Source organism: Patiria miniata, unplaced genomic scaffold (genome assembly GCF_015706575.1).
Source record: "Patiria miniata isolate m_02_andy unplaced genomic scaffold, ASM1570657v1 HiC_scaffold_9, whole genome shotgun sequence".
Classification (NCBI taxonomy): domain Eukaryota; kingdom Metazoa; phylum Echinodermata; class Asteroidea; order Valvatida; family Asterinidae; genus Patiria; species Patiria miniata.
The window spans coordinates 9,844,716-9,861,820 of NW_024037076.1; the positions used below are offsets into that span (position 1 = coordinate 9,844,716).

A 17,105-nucleotide genomic window follows, 5' to 3' on the forward strand; every position below is an offset into this window, starting at 1 on the left:
TTGTCGGCTAGAAGGTTGCCATCCCTGTACTTCACAAGGCTGAACGCAACTTCCTTAACATGGTGGCATAATCGTTATGGATGGTTTCCGCTTCGATCCCGTCCGCCTTGCTGTGCCAGTATATTCCTCCGGACCCCTCTGAGAGCCTGTGCAGGAGGGTGCGGTACCTCGCTTGGTTTTCAGCCAGACAAGCTTATCCGCACTTATCCACCAAGTTTGGATAGGTGTCGAGATTCAGGGTTTCTGTGCTTTCCTTCTGCACCGGATCCCTTTTGACGGTGTCACTTGAAAATCCGACTCCTATAAAAATCGGACCCCTATTTCCCTATTATTGGTTGATCCCTCACACATGACAGGTCACTCTCCCGAAACGATCCTAAAAATAGCATAGTATCATACTCACGCGTGCGCAGTACTACCAATGAGTCCACACTTCATGAAGTCGGATATTCACGCTACTTGGGCAGTCTGCGTGGCGCCATGCTGGAAGAAGTCCCGGCAGGCTGTTCCAGTTAAGATGGTGAGCCAGAGTCGAGAATGTTATGGAAACTTTCACAGCAAAGGCAGCTTGAATGTGGGGGTCCTTCAGGGCGCCGCTGTCCAGCTTCATTTCGGCCGTGGGTGGGTGGTACTTGGCTTTCAGCTTGAGCTAGATGCCAGTAAAGACTAGGCGGTGGTCCGTTGCACCTAGCTCCGCCCGCGATATGTGCGGCAGCTTTTCAGACCGCTGACAGCCATCGGTGATTAATTACAATGCGATGGATTACTGGTCCTGCTGTCACCACTGATCCAAAGTTCCATGAGGCGCTACCCATCATAGTTGGTATGGTCGGGGGGACACATAGTCTATGAAGCCATTCCAGCTGGCACAAGACTCGATCCGGACGAGATGGTTGTCTTGAAATCACCGAGCAGGAGAATGATGTCGTGACGGCTAATGGAGCCGAGGATATCGGAAAGAGACCTGTTTAAAGATGCTACTCATTTTCCTACTCCGCGGGCAAATAGGTAGGGGCATATTCAACTATGAGAGTTTGCCAAGCCGGTGGTGTAAACAGAGCCAGTCCAGTGGGTCTCAGCTCCTTGATTCCAGCCATGCTGATATTGTACCGCTTAGTAGGGCAGGAGCCCCGGGTGAATAAAGTGTTCGGACATTCCATGTAGTAACACCTGCCTTAGTTCGCAAGTCAACTCTTTGTCTTTGGCGTTCCTTGATTCAATCTTTATAGAGGTCCTGGTAAGCACTGTTTGGCTTGCTCGGGAATTGTGTCGTTAGTTTAGTTTTTTAAGTTGCGCAAGATATACTATGGTAAAAAAAAACCATAGAAATAAAGTGTCATTTTCATTTGTTGACTTCCCTTTCCGACTAATTTTTTTTATCTTAAAGTTGTATTTCTCCGATGCAAACAATTCCATCACACATGTTATCTGACCCAATAAGGCGACCCTTGCAAGATCGGTGGTCTAATCTGCGCCTTTAGGTCGTGGTGGTGATTTTCTGCGTCTCGGGCAGCAATTCCTATGAAAGTATGTCAATTAAAGGGGGAAAAGACAAACAAATGTTCACTTGACATTTCGTCGACGCAAACATTTATTTCATACAGTTGTCAGTTCACACTGAAAACTTCATAACAGAGCAATTTCAAATCCAACAAGGTAAAAACATGTTTTACAATTTTTAGATTGTGTTTTCATATTCGAAATTTTAGGATTTTGTTCCGATGGGGAAAGCAATGTGCTGCAGTGATTAAACATTGTGGGATAGTAAAGTGTTTTGGTCTCATTTTGATTGACAGAGTAAAACCATTTTATCTCATCACCTGTTTTTAGAGTAAATTAACGGCCTTTACATTCATATTACTTTGGGTTTTGATTTTTGTTTCTTGCATCCACTCAGAAACGTTGAGGTGCACCATTTCTGAAATTGACTGTGGGCACTCTGTGTGTGTTTCTGGTAACGGACTATGTGATGGTATTTTGGACTGCATCGACGGAAGAGATGAAACCAACTGCGGTGAGAAGGTTTTGGAATTATGATGAGATGATATGAGAATATATGACAAAAAATTGACAGTAATTAATAACAGTGCTTATATTGTGGCTGATTTGACCAAAATATACAAGTGGAATACAAACCACATTACCAATTTAATTTTGGAAGGTTTTTGTCTCAGCAATCGGGTATATTAGTCAAGAATTGAAATGTGTTGAGGGCTATGGGCACTTTGGACCTCATTTCCTAACATTTTAGATGTTTTTTAAGTGACATAAAGGATTACAAATCATGACATAATATCGATCTTTACGATTTGTAGTCCATTACGAGTGGAGTTGGTCGACAAAAAAAAACACACCCCATAATCGTTTGCAACAATATGGCACAATTTTAGAGCGTTTCGCAATATGTAACACTTTTTTTTACTTAGAATTACAGTAGCGACGTACGTCCCTGTGTGATACTAATTAATAATTGGCAAGTCAGGCATTCCCAGGCACATAGACGTATGGTTAAAACGCCTTACATACATGTGCATGAGCATGAAATGGTGGTTGGGTTACAAGAGCACATAACTTAGCTTCTGCAATCTTGTAAAACGCTGCTGTAACATTCCAAAGGCTATACTTACCTACAAAGTGACTTACCTACAACAGAAACATAATCATAATGAACTGGTTCAACTCTTTTGGAATTGATTCAGGAATTTATCATGTCAATATAAATTGAATTTATAACTCACACAACCGAAGAGGGATATTATTCACGAGTTGTTACCGCAAACCTTCCATTTATTGTTTTTGGAATTGAATTACCGGTACTATTTTATTTTTATGTTTATGCGACCTTTTCATTTTTTAACCTTGTAGCAAGGTGTGAGGGTCGTTGTTTCTTAGATGGACCCAGGGGTGGATGCTGGTGCGATGATGCGTGTGAATATTACAGAGATTGTTGCTCTGACTTTCTTGCCGAATGCAAGGCCTTCCTCAACTTCACTACTGCGCCACCAGGTAACAATTACCTACCTTCGATTTATCGATCATACTCGTAGTTTCGAATAAATAAGAAAAGTGTTCACCACACTTGTCTTTTCTAGATTAGCGATCGAAGTCAAATATTGGGGTTTTTTTGAAAATTGAAATAAACAATTAACTGTTAGATTTATTATAAATGTGCAAAAGACTGTACTCTTGTTATATTCAAGGGAAGCCACCGTAAAGATCAAATATTTATGGCGTTTGGGGTCATAGGACGACCAACCAAGTGGTTATTTGCATCTAAATTTCTTACGAACAATTTTTGTTTTTAGACATTGTATTTTTCTTTATACTAAATAACTAGTACAACTGCGAGCGGTATACACTAATAATTAGATATTCGGTTCAATCCATTAATTTGCTGTAATGTGGTTTTGTCTTGGTGACTGTAGAGTAAGGCTAACACTGAGGTAAAGAGCTTGTTCAGCTAATTTTTTTTCTTATTCCAGCCGTTGACGAATGCAATCCAATTTTGCCGTCACATAACTGTGACGTTAACGCAATCTGTACTGACACGCCGTCGAGTTTCATATGCACCTGCACTTCAGGATTTGTAGGAGATGGTACAACTTGTGCAGGTAATGAATTCTTTTGAAAAAGTGTATATTCGGAGAGGGCTGTGCACTGGTCAAGGGCGGATCCAGAACACAATTTCTTTTTGGGGGCCAAAAAAAAAAAAAAAAAAATGGTTCCCCAAAAAGTGGGTCCAAAAATTACGGCGTGGGGTTCGATGCTCCGTGGTGCGATCTGAGGCAATTTCTGACCACTTTGACTAATGTTTTTTTGTGAGGAAAAGATAGTGGAGTAATAATTGCCTGCCTCTTATTGCGACGTCACATAAAAAAAATCTGTTTCTTTTTTTTGGGGGGGGGGCATGGCCCCCTTTGCCCCCATCCCTTGATCCGCCCTTGGTACAAGTATGACTTTAGGACAATATGTCAACAAGTGGACTTAAGAGTAGTGCTTCAGATTCAATTTCAAGATCAGAACTTTCAGAAGACAGGACTATTGCGATATTGAAGGTCCAACCTAAAATTAGAGCTATAATTCCTCAATTCATACTTAAATCTTTTTTTTTGGCAGATGTGCAGTCTCCAAACATCACTTGTCCCGCCGACCTGACAGTTTACACTAACTGTCGCAAGAACTATTCAAGAGTCTTGCTACCCGAGGCAGATTCTGTCTTTGACAACTCGGGTGTCTTCTACGTTACAATTGATGTAGATGGCTCTGCCTACGATGTTTTTGACAGTGTCAACCTTGATCTGTCGTCGTCACCGCATTTAGTGCACTACAATGCAACCGACGAAGCGTTTAATTTTGCGCAGTGTGAAATGCACATCACAGTTGCTGCGCTTCCAGGTTTGCACACATTTTTCTTTACTATTATAATTACGTTGTTTTCATTCTTTGCATAAATTGGCAGAAAAGGCAAAGCAGCAACAGTATAATCATACTGTTGCTACTTTAGTAATACCATCTGAAACAATAATGAATTCAGAAATTCTCGGAAGGTTATAGTGGCGCCAGACTGTTGCACGGTTCATGTATGGGCTAATCGTTAAGACAACTCCAATCCAGAAGGGTAAGAAGAGTTACGCAGAAACAGAAGTAGTAATAAGAAATTAGAACAAATCCTTCTGTTTCTGAGTGCCTGGCTGAACGCTATACATGTCATACAATGCCTAGGATGACAGCTGCAGGAGTAAAGGTACTGGTGGGTGTCTGTGGGCTTAGAATACAGGTGGTTATTGAGTTGTGTTCCTTGAGGATGGTGACGTCCAGGAAATGGACCTGATGAACTGAGAACTCAGATGTGAACTTGATAGTTCTGTGGAAGGAATGTATGTGGTTAGTGAAAGTCACCAGACTGTCATCATTAATAGTCCAAATAAAAAACACATCATCAATATATCTCCATCAGATCCAGGGACGACAGGGTGCTGAGCCAAGCACTCCTCCAGCTGTCACCTGGGTATTGTAAGACAGGTATAGCGTGCAGCCAGGCACTCAGAGTCCGAAGGATTTGTTTAATGATTCTGAATTCTTCCATCATGCACAGGTATCGAACAATAACTTGGTTGCCAGGGGTCCCAGCTTCCGCCAAGTTCAACGTGCTATTGCCAGAGCCAAAGCTATCACCAGAAATTTGGCTCTCCAAGAAAAGGCTCCAAATGCAAATGTCAACCCCAAGATTCCCTCTTTAACCACCTTTCACCCCAGTCTCCATCGTCTTCGTAAAATCACTAACGACAGCCATTGAATTCTCCACACTGCTCAGATCGCCTTGCCGGCGCCATACCTGACACCCATGGCGCCTGCGCAATCTACGAGACCTGATTGTTGGAGCCGAAGTCCCCACCTTAGATACATCCCCTCCCATCCAGCATGATACTTTTCAGTGCAGTTCCAGATGTGTTGTTTGCCAGATCCACATCCAGGAGTCTGACTCCTTTGCTGGCCACTCTTCTGGCAGTACTCACAGATCCATTGGTAACATCACTTGCAACACTTATAATGTCACATATCTCATCTCTTGCAGGGTTTGTGGAGTGCAGTATGTCGGTAATACCAAGAACACCTTCAAGAACAGTTGCTACGGTCATCGATAGACTGTCAACACCAAGAGACTGGACACCCCTGTTGATCACCATTTCAACCTTCCTAGAAATTCCATTTCTGATATGATTCTACAGGGCATAAAATCACTTACCCCTCGCAAGGACTCAGTTTGCTTCCGCAGGGAGAAAGTGTGGACTGTCTTCGGACCACATGGGCTCCACATCCAACTAGAAAATTATTAACCATTGTTTTTCTTCCTGGATTGTCATTTGTTAACTATGATTCCGTTGCCTATACCTCTCATATGTGTTCCTTTCTACCCCATGTTGTCCTCCTCTTTCAACTTTCAAAGTTTTGCACTCATTTCTCCTTGTACCCCTTGTGTCCCTTACCCACCATTACACTCTATTGTTCGGATTTCCACTCCTTCCCTTCCATCTTTTACATTGGTCTGTCCCCTCATTAGTCTCTCGTGGTCTGTACCCCATTTTACACGCCCATTGTTCGTCCTCCAACTCAATTTCCTATATCACCTACACCCATATTAATAACTTTCTTGTGGTCTGTCCTCCCTTATTTAATCCGCCCTTTGTTAGTCCTTTCACTTCATCCTCAGTGGCACCTTCACTGGTGTGCATCCACCCAATGTATCCCCGATGTGTTTCTCCTCCCAACCCTGCATGCATGATTCCCTACATGTTTTTTTCTTGTACCTCTGTCATTTTGCATCTAAAGAAGGACTTGTTAAGTTCGCAATGTCAGGCCGCATTAATGCTTTAGATTTGTTATATTCCAGGTCAATCCAGTCTGTAAGCAGTTTGCAGCAGTCCTATTACATTAATTTTCAATCCATTAACAGTGTACCACTGAATAACCCGGTCATCTATTTGATAGATATGTTATTTATATATTCTTCACTATTTTATGAACTTGTTCGATATTTTTTTTTAAAAACCCACTATACTAACCTGTGAAACTAAGCATAACATATGATCAAAGGCAATCCAGAGTGTTTTATAAATCAATCTACCTCTACGCAACCATTAAATATAATTGCGTCTGTGGTTGAACACCTGTCTTTAACAGATGCATCGTTCTGCACATCAACTGCTAATCCTCCGAACTGCATCTGTCTGCCTGCCATGGGACAAGGCTGCACTTGCTCGTCTGCTTACTGTGGACACGATTGTTCTCGTAAGTTGACAAGATAGAAAAAAAATAACAGAAATGTAAATCCAAAACTAAATAACAATTGAACAAAGAACCCCTTCCCAAGAAATAGAAATCACATGAAAATTCGCATTTGCTAGGGGGATCTACCTTTTGGGAAAAGGGAGGGGTAGGGTTGATATACAGGGGGGGGGGGGGGGTTGAGCCTCAGGAGTTTCAAAAGCACTCCCTGCTAGGGGGGTCTGAGGCGTGCCCCCAGAAAATTTTGAAATCTACTATGCTTTCTCTTGCATTCTAAGGCAATTTGAGAATAAATGAAGGGAACTTTGGTATTCCATTTATTATTTTTTGCCCCATTTTACTAGTACATGTATCATAACATTAGTCAGCGGCTGAAGGGGGGGGGGGGGGAGGGGGAAGGGGAGGGGGTTACAACCCCAACCCCCTCTAGATCTGCTACTGATACCGTGCTGATAATATTTATATCACATATTTTCAATATTAAACAATAGGACATTTCAATTGGTTTTTTGATATAAATGAGATTTTTAACATTGTCCCCATTTAGTTCGAAGTACATAAGAAATGATCTCTGCTTGAATTAAATTGGAACAGAGTCGTCAGAGGGTGTTCAGTGCACCGGTCCGGCTATGCCGTTCCCAAACTGCACAGATGTTGATGTGTGCGATCCAGGACACTCGGGTCCACGCTGTACCTCCAGTAAGTTTTTTTTGTACATGTACTTTATATGTTAACTCAGCCTTTTTCCTTCAAAATGAATGCGAACATAATGACTCCACTCTTGCACGTGACTAAAATAGAGGATATTGTGGCCTGTTGTTTACAAATGGTGGCATGTTGTTTGTGTCACAAATCCTAGGGGTGCACACCGGTAAATCCATCCGCCAAGCTCATGAATAAAAGTTATACCCAAAATAGTCAATATAGTAAAACTATTCTATATAACAGAGTTCTGAGCGCCGTAAAATTGGGGAATTGAAGAGATATGGTACTGAACCGCTGGCCCGGACTCGGGGCTTCCAATTCTGAGCATTTTGGGTGCTATTGGGCTCGAAAGTTGCGCTATTTTGCCATGTTGTGGAAAGATCGTTTTTCAAAATGGCTACTTTTCCGCTTTGGGGAAACTAGGGGTCGTCTTCTTTGGGTGAGAATATCTCGAAAAGTCAATAGTCAACCCACCAATAAATGAAAAGAAAACGAAAGATGACATGTTGATTATCATTTATATGCAGCTTGAATACCTGTGAGAGTTCTGAGTATTTTTAAAAGAATTTTGAAGTATGGGCATTTAGCACCAGTGTCTATGGGAATGTATTTGCACTGTTGCATCCCTAGCACACACTGTAACTGGCGCAGGAAGAGTGACATAAAGAACACTACCCCCAATTCCTCGTTCTGATACATACACTTTAACCCCTTCTTGTTGTATTCAAGATGACGACAAAGTTCAGTGTCCCGAGATTGAGAACAAGTGTCTTGAAGAGGGAGTCTCGGATGTTTTTCTCAGTTGGATACTTTCTGAGGAAATAAACCCTGCTGACATCGACTGCATAGATTTCGCTGGGAACAAATCCAGTGTGAATGCTACAGGGGGAGTGTTTGGTACAGGACATCACGATGTGGTGTGCGTTTCAAAAACCGGTGCCTTTCCGGAGTGCCTCATTTCTTTCATCGTTTCAGGTGCATTGATTTAGTATATATCATTGGTTATCAACCATGTTGATTTACATCACATAAGAATTCAGATTTGTTGGGGAATTTTGAAGGGGCTTATAATTATCAGGAATAAAAGAGTTGTGCCACCTTAATTTATATTGCTGTTGGTGTCATGTTGGTACGACAATATTCAGCAACTCATGACGATGTTTGAAAATTTTTTAACAAAAATGCTAACGCACATCTTTCATCCTCTTCAAATTATGAAAGAAATGTAGTTTATTTTAATGCAGTAACGACATTTCCATTAAAATTTGCTCGCACAGCATACCCAATCCTCACAGTACCAACAGTCGGTGATCAGTGCACGGATCCAGGCATGGACACATCTACAGTGACATGGACCGAGGTTCATGCCATGGACGCTGGTGAAGTCTCCATCGATTGCACAGATTCTGGTGATGGCGTCGGTGTCGGTATTACAGGAGGTGTATTTGGATTGGGATACCATGCCATCACCTGTATTGTTACCAATTCTGCTGGATGTGTGACACTCAAGGACTTCACTCTCACCGTCAATAGTAAGAGTCATTTGCAGACACAGTTCCATCGAACAAACGAAACATGTGGTAGATAATTCGTCCAGTCCAAAGCACAAGGATGACTAGTAACTAAAACCCCCTAGAGGCTCGCATCTTTCAATCGGAACTTGCGATACCCCATTTTATTATAATTTTTATTTGTTTAATTATTATAATTCCCCCCCCCCATTTCAACAGAGAAACGTGTAACATTGATCTGACACACGGATCGTTTGCTGTAAACATGTTCTTTTTCCCGAACCGTTATGAGATTTACAAAGAGTACGCTGTGCGGAAAACCAACTGAATGTCCACATTGCGTTTGCCAGAATTTGTGGTACACCATATTGCGGCATCTTACTAACAGACAATAGATTCATTAGCATCTCGTACGTTACACAATAAAAGGAAGCATTGTCTGTGTTTTTTTAATCTTGTCCGAACGAGTTGTTTGTCGAGGAAGCATTTAGCATAGTATCCAGGCTGTATAGCGGGCATTATGTGCATAAGACTTGTTTCCAGCCAGTCGAGTATCTTTTGATTATAGGCATTGGAGAACGACGTTGGTTCGTGTATTCGGTTACTCTGCTCCAGTTTCTCTAGTCATAACAACGTGGGAATTTCACTTAATTATCAATGAAGAAGCAGTTTTTATAGTATTTAATTTTGTTTTTGTAGAGGGAAGCCTGCTACCATTTGGCACAGCGAGTGGGGATGCCCTACTGTCAGATGTACCCCAGAAGGTAAGTGAGGAGGAAATTTAGGGTATGCTGTAGTCGTAGTTTTAAAGGAAATCTTTCTCACTATATCCTCCAATGTTTGAATTAAATGGATTTTCTTCTGATTTCTTGATGGTGTTGAGACCTGACTGTTTCATTAAGATCTAAGACTGTTTTATTGTTACTTATTTAACAGCTCTTTCTGTCAAGTAAGGATTTGATATCACCTACCATCTACCCGCCGGATTTCTTTCCTATCTGTGATGGAATGTACGAGAAACTGTATGTAAGTGCAAGTCGGTGTAACAAACCTATACGCTGAAAATAATGATGTTTAGCTTGAATTTAATTACCATATCACTGATTCCATGATTAAATAATTAAGCTATTTCATTGTTTGTTTATAACCTAAAAGTATGCCCAGTTGACGGCCAACAAAATGTGCGAATACTGTTTTGTTATTTGCAGTTCACTGATAATGGTGTGATTGTCCTTTCGAATGAGCAAAGTCTCGACAAACTCGCATTTCCAAGTGCGCCAAGTAAAGCCTTTACTGGCAACAAGGCAATGATAACTCCATTTTGGGCCGATGTCAAAGGCGATGCTTTCAGCCCAACCAGTAATGTTTTCTGGCAGGTACGTTTTCCACATGATTCCGTGTATACATAGCTCTCTTTAATTTGGATCGATTTGTTTGTATGTGCTTTGTTTTTTTTAAATTGTTCAAAGGAACGCTTCTCAGTGCATCGTGTTTCTGAATGAATGGTGTTGAGGACAGACTTTACTTGCAATTGCGAACAGATCAATACTAATTGTCTTGTTGATAAATGATACTAACCTTTATGCCTTTAAATTTTTTTGTAGGTTTACAATCAGTATGTGGAAAACGTCAACCAGGACATGTTGGATATCATCAGTGCTACTGTGTCAACAAAATCCAGCAATTTTTCAGCCAACTGGGCACTTGTTGTCACTTGGAGCAATGTTCGAGCAATTTCATTATCTCGTGTAGGTGGCGCCTTAATTGAAAATAAAATGAAGAAATGATAATCACTTAAGAATGCAAATGAAATACATTCCAAACTAGGTGCTATACATGTCTTAACTCCTTAAGACAAATTGAACAGCTAAAATTTACTCCTGATCACAAGGCAGTATATGCAAAGCAGCAAGTCGGGACAAGCAAGCAAAGTAGACAATGCAGGCAAAGCAGGCAAGGCAAACAAGAACGCGAAGTAAGCACAGCCCACAAGAATGAAAGTGTACAAGCAGGCAGAGCAGGCAGAGCAGGCAAGCAGGCACGGCAAACAAGAAAGTGAAGTAGGCTACACGAATGAAAGTGGGCAAACAAGCAAAGGAGGCAAGGCAAACATGAAGGCGAAGTGGGCAAAGCCTACAGAAACAGAAAGCAGGCAAACAGGCAAAGCATGCAAAATAGGCTATGCAGATAAGGCATGATAGGCAAAGTAGTCAAAGCAGGCAAGGTTGGCAAAGTAGTCAAAGCAGGCAAGGCTGGCAAAGCAGGCAAAGCAGGCATTAGCAGGCATGACATGTTAGGCACTGGACAAAAGCAGGCTAAGCAGGCAAGGCATGCAAGACATGCAAAGAATGCAAGGAATGCAAGGCTTTCAAGGCACAGGGGAAAGCAGGCAAGCCAGTGTGCAAATTAATTAAAGCAGCAAAGCAGACAATGTCAACAGAGGCAAAGCAGGCAAACAGACAAGCAAGCAAATCAGACAAATTAAGCAGGCAAGACGCGAAAATCAGACAAAGCATGTTTAAGGCAGGAGAATCAGGCATCCGAGGCCAACCATACGAAGCAGGCAAGGCAGGCAAAGCAGACCGAGGCAAAGCAGGCAAGCAGGCAAAGTAGACAAAGCAGACAAAAAAATAGTAGGTAAGCAGGCGAAGCAAGCAAACCTGGCCAAGCAGGCTAAGTGAGGAAAGCATGCAAGGCTCACAAAGTAGACAAAGCAGACAAAACAGGCAAGTCCGGCAAAGCAACGCAGGCATTTCTTGCAACGCGGGCATATCAGGCAAAAAAAGGCAAAAAAGACAAACAGGCAAGGCAGGCAAGCAGGTAAGGAGGCATCGCAAGCATGCAAGCAGGGAATGCAGGCAATGCAGGAATAGCAGGCAACGCGGGCATATCAGGCAAAGCTGGCAAAGCAGGCAAAACAGGCAAAGTATGCAAAGCAGGAAAGGCACCGGTCTAAGCACCAAAACAGACAAAACAGATAAATGATATCAAAAAGGTACGAATAACAAGATTTGTGATACACAATGCCATTTTATCATAAGATGAGGACCTACCTCGTTATCGACAAACGGTTATTAGCAAATCTTCCTTGAGGCAGACTACGACTTTTTTGTCATTGTGTAAAACGTTCAAAAACAACCAATTAAAGTGGTGCGTGTATTGGTTCTGGACGCGATTAAACTACATTCGTCTTGTAATGTTTATTATTCTTTGCACCTTTCAGAAGACAAACACATTCCAAGCCGTGCTGGCGACGGATGGCATCCATGGCTTTGTGATATTCAATTACGATCCTTGCGGCCTGAATTGGGACTTCAGTTTTTTATCGAACAAAAATGTCATCCAGGGCTTTACCTGCGGAACGTCTAATGATTCACCTGTCTACGTGGTCAACCCAAACGAATCAGAGTACCTCCCCGGTACCATCGAAGGAAATACAGGTCAGGCAGGACGTTGGGTGTTCCCCCTCAACACACCAAGACCGGACTTCATCAATCCCCGCCAACAATGTCACAACTGGCACAGCCACCAGCCACCTTACCATTCACTTGGTATCTATTTGGATGCCTTCGCTGATACGTGCCCCTGCAGCCTTGTCAATGCCGTGTTGGACTGGCGATACATACCAGTCCCAGCCTATGATCTGCCTCAAGAACTACGTTCATCAAATGTCCGTAAGTGCCACTTTCCAAAATCAAGCGTTAATGAAGTCCTAGTAATAATCTTATATCGATAGTTATATCGATACGGATAGTTTTCATTCATCATTAATGAGGGAACAGCAATACCCAGACGTATCCGTTTGAATCTCTCCTGGGCAAAATACATCACTGCATATTAAGTGCAGTTTGTCAGCTCTTTATTTGCATGGAATTATTATATTGTTTATTGAGATGAAAATTATTACACACGTTTAATTCTTCTTATACATTTATTTCAATAGCTGCATATTACTAAGATTGAGATATCATAATTCGAAGTAATTTTAATCATTTCAGCTGCTGTTTGTTACGTGCGTCTCTTTCAATTTCCTGGGACGCCAGGCCCTCAGTGTTGCTACAATATATTCACCTGTGATCTCCTGTATAATGTGAGGACTCCTAGGGTTTCTTCTGTCTTTGAGAGGTTCCCGTTCAGTCCAATATTCTATACGGATGATTTGTACCAACAGTGGTTAGGTATGCGCAATCATGTTCTGCACAGTTTTTTCTTGTTTCTGGACTGTAAAACAAAAAAGAAGATTTTTTTTGGATCACGGTTCCATTTTGAAGGCTCAAACATCATTACCAGCAAAATGGGGGAAAAATCCAAGGACCACATATTGGTTGGGAATACTGTTTCCGACTGAAGATACAAATTTGTTTCTTCCCTTCGTTTTTATGTGTGTTAGCAAAAGTAGGTGGGAGGGACTTTGGAAAAGAAGGGGGGGGGGAACCCGCAATGCATAGACCGCACGAATTAGTTTGTGTACCGTAAAATATTTAAAAACAGAAAATTTTCTTTGGATAACAGTTCCATTTTGATGGCTCAAACATGGGGCCTTTGGGAGGAAAGGGGAACCCCAAAGCATAAACTCCACGATCTTAAAAAAAAAGAGTAAAAGTTTATATTCTTGTTTGTGATTTTGAGCATCTTGTAAGTTGGTTAAAGCGGTATATTATACGATAACAAATACTTTGTTCAATCAGATATTGATATTTTTTTGTTCCAGATGAAGAGGTGTGGCCTCGCTTTTATTGCTGTGAACGATCAACGCTTTGCCATCTGTATATACAATGGCGGCCTCTGATGACTTGCTGGTCGTATGTTCCTCCTGCCTGGTGTAAGTACATGTATCTCATTGAAAACGAAAATACCTGCGTAGCCGAGTGCTAAAAAACTTAGGCCTGACGCGTGTTTTTTTTTTGTTACTACAACATTGTGTAGGCCATAATACTCTTCCTCTCCCTGACGGTGAAAATACAACTTTCATAATGAAATTCATAATGTTCATAATGAGTTCTTTTAATTGTTGAAGCAATTTAACGCAGCAGTAAACTACAATTTCCACACGTTCGTGTTAAAACAATACGAATAATTTTGTGAGGTAAGTTATCAGGTAAAAACACGTAAAACATTACACAATCTACATGAAACATTGTCACCGTCATTATTTTTTCAGCCCGAATTTTTTACTTAATTTTTAAGCTTTTGATTTTGTAAAAACTTTTGAACCATCGGATATCTGAATGGTCACTTTGTCGCGAAGGGAAAGTGGACAGTGGGACGACTGTCAGGTTCCCTGACTTCTTTCTCGTTTATAACCTAACCGCTAAAAACACTTACGTACTGACGAAATCGTTAGTCTGATTTAGTATAAAATTTAAGCAGTTCAACAGACCGAAATATCGCATAAAGCTTCACCGTTACAGCACTATAGCACCTTAAGCGTTTTATAAACACCGCAAAAATGGATTTTCCCTGCCGTTTGTTTCGGGCAGAGACACATTGTCACGCAGCAATTTCACTCGACTCTCGTACTCTTTAAATTTGCAACTTTTCAAACTCCATCATTTTTCATTAACCGTTGTCAGTGTTGGACGATTTACAGTCTTTGGTAGCAAACGAGGTATCAAAATGTAGCTAACCACATTCCCCAAAAGTCTATATAAATTACGTTATCATAAGACGATCAGATTCAAAATAGTGAGTTTGGATATTTTTGCGGTGTTTAGATTCTTGTGCTATTATTTACACATTGTAACTAGTGTGGTTTTGGGGAGACCCCCATATCGTTACACTTGACGGACTGGAGTACACCTTCAACGGTTTGGGGGAATACACGCTAGCACTCATCGAAGATGACGATGGACAAAGGATGTTTGAACTGCAGGGTCGCACACGACAGGCCGTGGATACTGAGACAGGGGAACTAAGTCAGGCCACTATCTACTCTGGATTCGCTGCGGTGTACACAGGAGAAGCAAGGGTCTGTAAACACATTGTTTTGTATTTACACATGACACATTTCAAAAATGCCTTTGACTTGATTCTATGATTTGCATTCCATGTTGATCTATTTTCATTTCTAAGTTGCTAAGTCATTGAAAAGTGTGCTGATTGGATCTGATGCAAAAAAACCCAAACTAGTTATATTTATATCAGGCTACCCTGCAATGAATTGAAAATCTTCGAAATTTCATTCTGATGCATGAATTTCAAACACTTGAATAGCTTGCCGGTTTTGTTTGCCATTCATACAGATTGAGATCAAGTTGAGTGATGATGCCATGGATTTGGTAACGACTATCAATGCGACCGTTGTCACACCCAGTGCTACAGGTAAGCCCAGTCTCTAATAATCACCAAAGTGCAATATGTTTCCACTGGTAATCTATTGGTAACCTTTTCGCCCTGTTGTATGTACGTTCCATCATTCGGTACGTGCCATTTGGTACGAGGGCTGTTTTAATATTTTTTTTATACACATTTACCTAAACTGGATGCAACAATAAATGTGCCATTATCATTATTAATTTCTGTGTTATTTTCTCGTAGGATTGCACTTAGGAAATCTTTCGGTAACGAGGGCGGAGAACCCAGTCAAAGTGAGCGTCATGTATTCTGAGTACGTCAGTTTTTCTGTCAGGGTGAACAATAGCATGGCCGACATGACCGTCCTTATCAACCAGGACTTCAAAGGCAAAACTAAAGGAATTTTAGGTATGATCTGGGTTTTTTTAATCCTTTTTTTTCCGTACAATGTTGCTTTCTAAATATGAATTTAGAAAATTGTCTTCGTGATTATCACTGTAACCAACTTATAGGCAAGTCAATAATAATTGTGAAAACTTAAGACATGACAATCCAATATAATATGTAATGTCGTTTTAAGGTGCAAATCCATGTGCTTATTTTCTCCGGTTTGTCAAATTTTCTCAGGTGTGTGGGATGACGACCAAAGCAATGATGTTTTGACGCGTAATGGCACTCTGCAAACAGGCTCTGGAGACAGCGGAGAACTGGTGGAGAGGGACTTCTTTGAATTTGGCGAAACATGTAAGAAATCATCCAACCCTTCAGGAATTTGGTACCAATTACAATGAGTCAGGGGGACCTATGTTGCGTAATTGAAAACGTGGACAGCTTGTCACGGTATGCGAAACAGGATCCTTTTTAGAGCATTCGTTGTACTTTTGGTGTGTTTCAATCTATTTCAGGGCGAATCGCAGAGGAAGACTCTCTGTTCTTCTACCAGTCTCCTGATGAAAGCTACAACTCCTTGAATGAACCTACTTTCACTCCAGACTTCCTGCAAGATTTGATTGACAAGGCACCGCCGGGCAAATACAACGAGGCTAAGGCGGTCTGCGGGTCAAGCAAAGTGTGTCTGTATGATTCCTTGGCTCTGAATGACACAAGCATCGGTATGGCTACATTAGTACTCGACGAGATGAACACCATTAATATGGCAATGTCAAGTAAGTGCAATGTGGAACAGAGGTGTCGCCGGTTAACAATCACACGAATGTGAATTAAACAACGCAAAATGTACGCCAACCAACTCGGCACCGACACACCGACTTACCGACCTACCAATTCACTGACCCGAAAACCCGATGACCAACCGCACCACTGATCTACTGAACCACTGATCCACCGACCTACTGAATCACCAACCTACTGACCCCTTACCCACTGACCCACCAACCTAAGCGACCCACCAATCCACTGACCCACCAACCAAACGACCCAAACCCAAACGACCCACCAACCCACTGACCCACCGACCCCCAACACAAACGACCCACCAACCCAACGACCTACCAACCCAAACCCACCTACCCAACGACCCCCAACCTAAACGACCCACCAACCCACTGACCCACCAACCCTACGACCCCCAACCCAAACGACCCACCAACGCAACGACAGGCCAACCCAACGACCCCCAACCCAAACGACCCACCAACGCAACGACCCACCAACCCAAACGACCCACCAAGCCACAGACCCACCAACCCAACGACCCACACATGCACCCAACGGCCCCCAAAACACAGTGATCCACCCATGCAGACCAACGACCCCAATCGAAACGACCTACCAACCCAACGACCGGCC

General features: G+C 42.0%; 1 protein-coding gene across 1 annotated transcript; it reads left to right on the forward strand.

Moving 5' to 3' along the window:
• Positions 1-753: 753 nt before the first annotated feature.
• LOC119720445 lies at positions 754-17,047 on the forward strand. The gene is made up of 23 exons (XM_038190108.1): positions 754-823; positions 1,898-2,014; positions 2,866-3,006; positions 3,483-3,611; positions 4,030-4,395; positions 6,682-6,789; positions 7,381-7,485; positions 8,221-8,466; positions 8,769-9,023; positions 9,702-9,766; positions 9,939-10,028; positions 10,211-10,378; positions 10,607-10,754; positions 11,041-11,057; positions 12,229-12,661; positions 13,001-13,180; positions 13,714-13,824; positions 14,750-14,970; positions 15,245-15,323; positions 15,540-15,704; positions 15,924-16,040; positions 16,202-16,462; positions 16,698-17,047. Exons 1-23 carry the CDS (start codon positions 754-756, stop codon positions 17,045-17,047), a joined length of 3,942 nt encoding a protein of 1,313 aa, XP_038046036.1.
• Positions 17,048-17,105: the final 58 nt, after the last annotated feature.

Excerpts from the sequence above, each read along its gene's own strand:
- LOC119720445 (XM_038190108.1), top strand. The coding sequence starts at position 754 with ATGCGATGGATTACTGGTCCTGCTGTCACCACTGATCCAAAGTTCCAT. Across the intron at positions 2,015-2,865 it reads AAGAGATGAAACCAACTGCG|CAAGGTGTGAGGGTCGTTGT; the intron begins GTGAGAAGGTTT and ends TTAACCTTGTAG. Across the intron at positions 8,467-8,768 it reads CATTTCTTTCATCGTTTCAG|CATACCCAATCCTCACAGTA; the intron begins GTGCATTGATTT and ends TTGCTCGCACAG.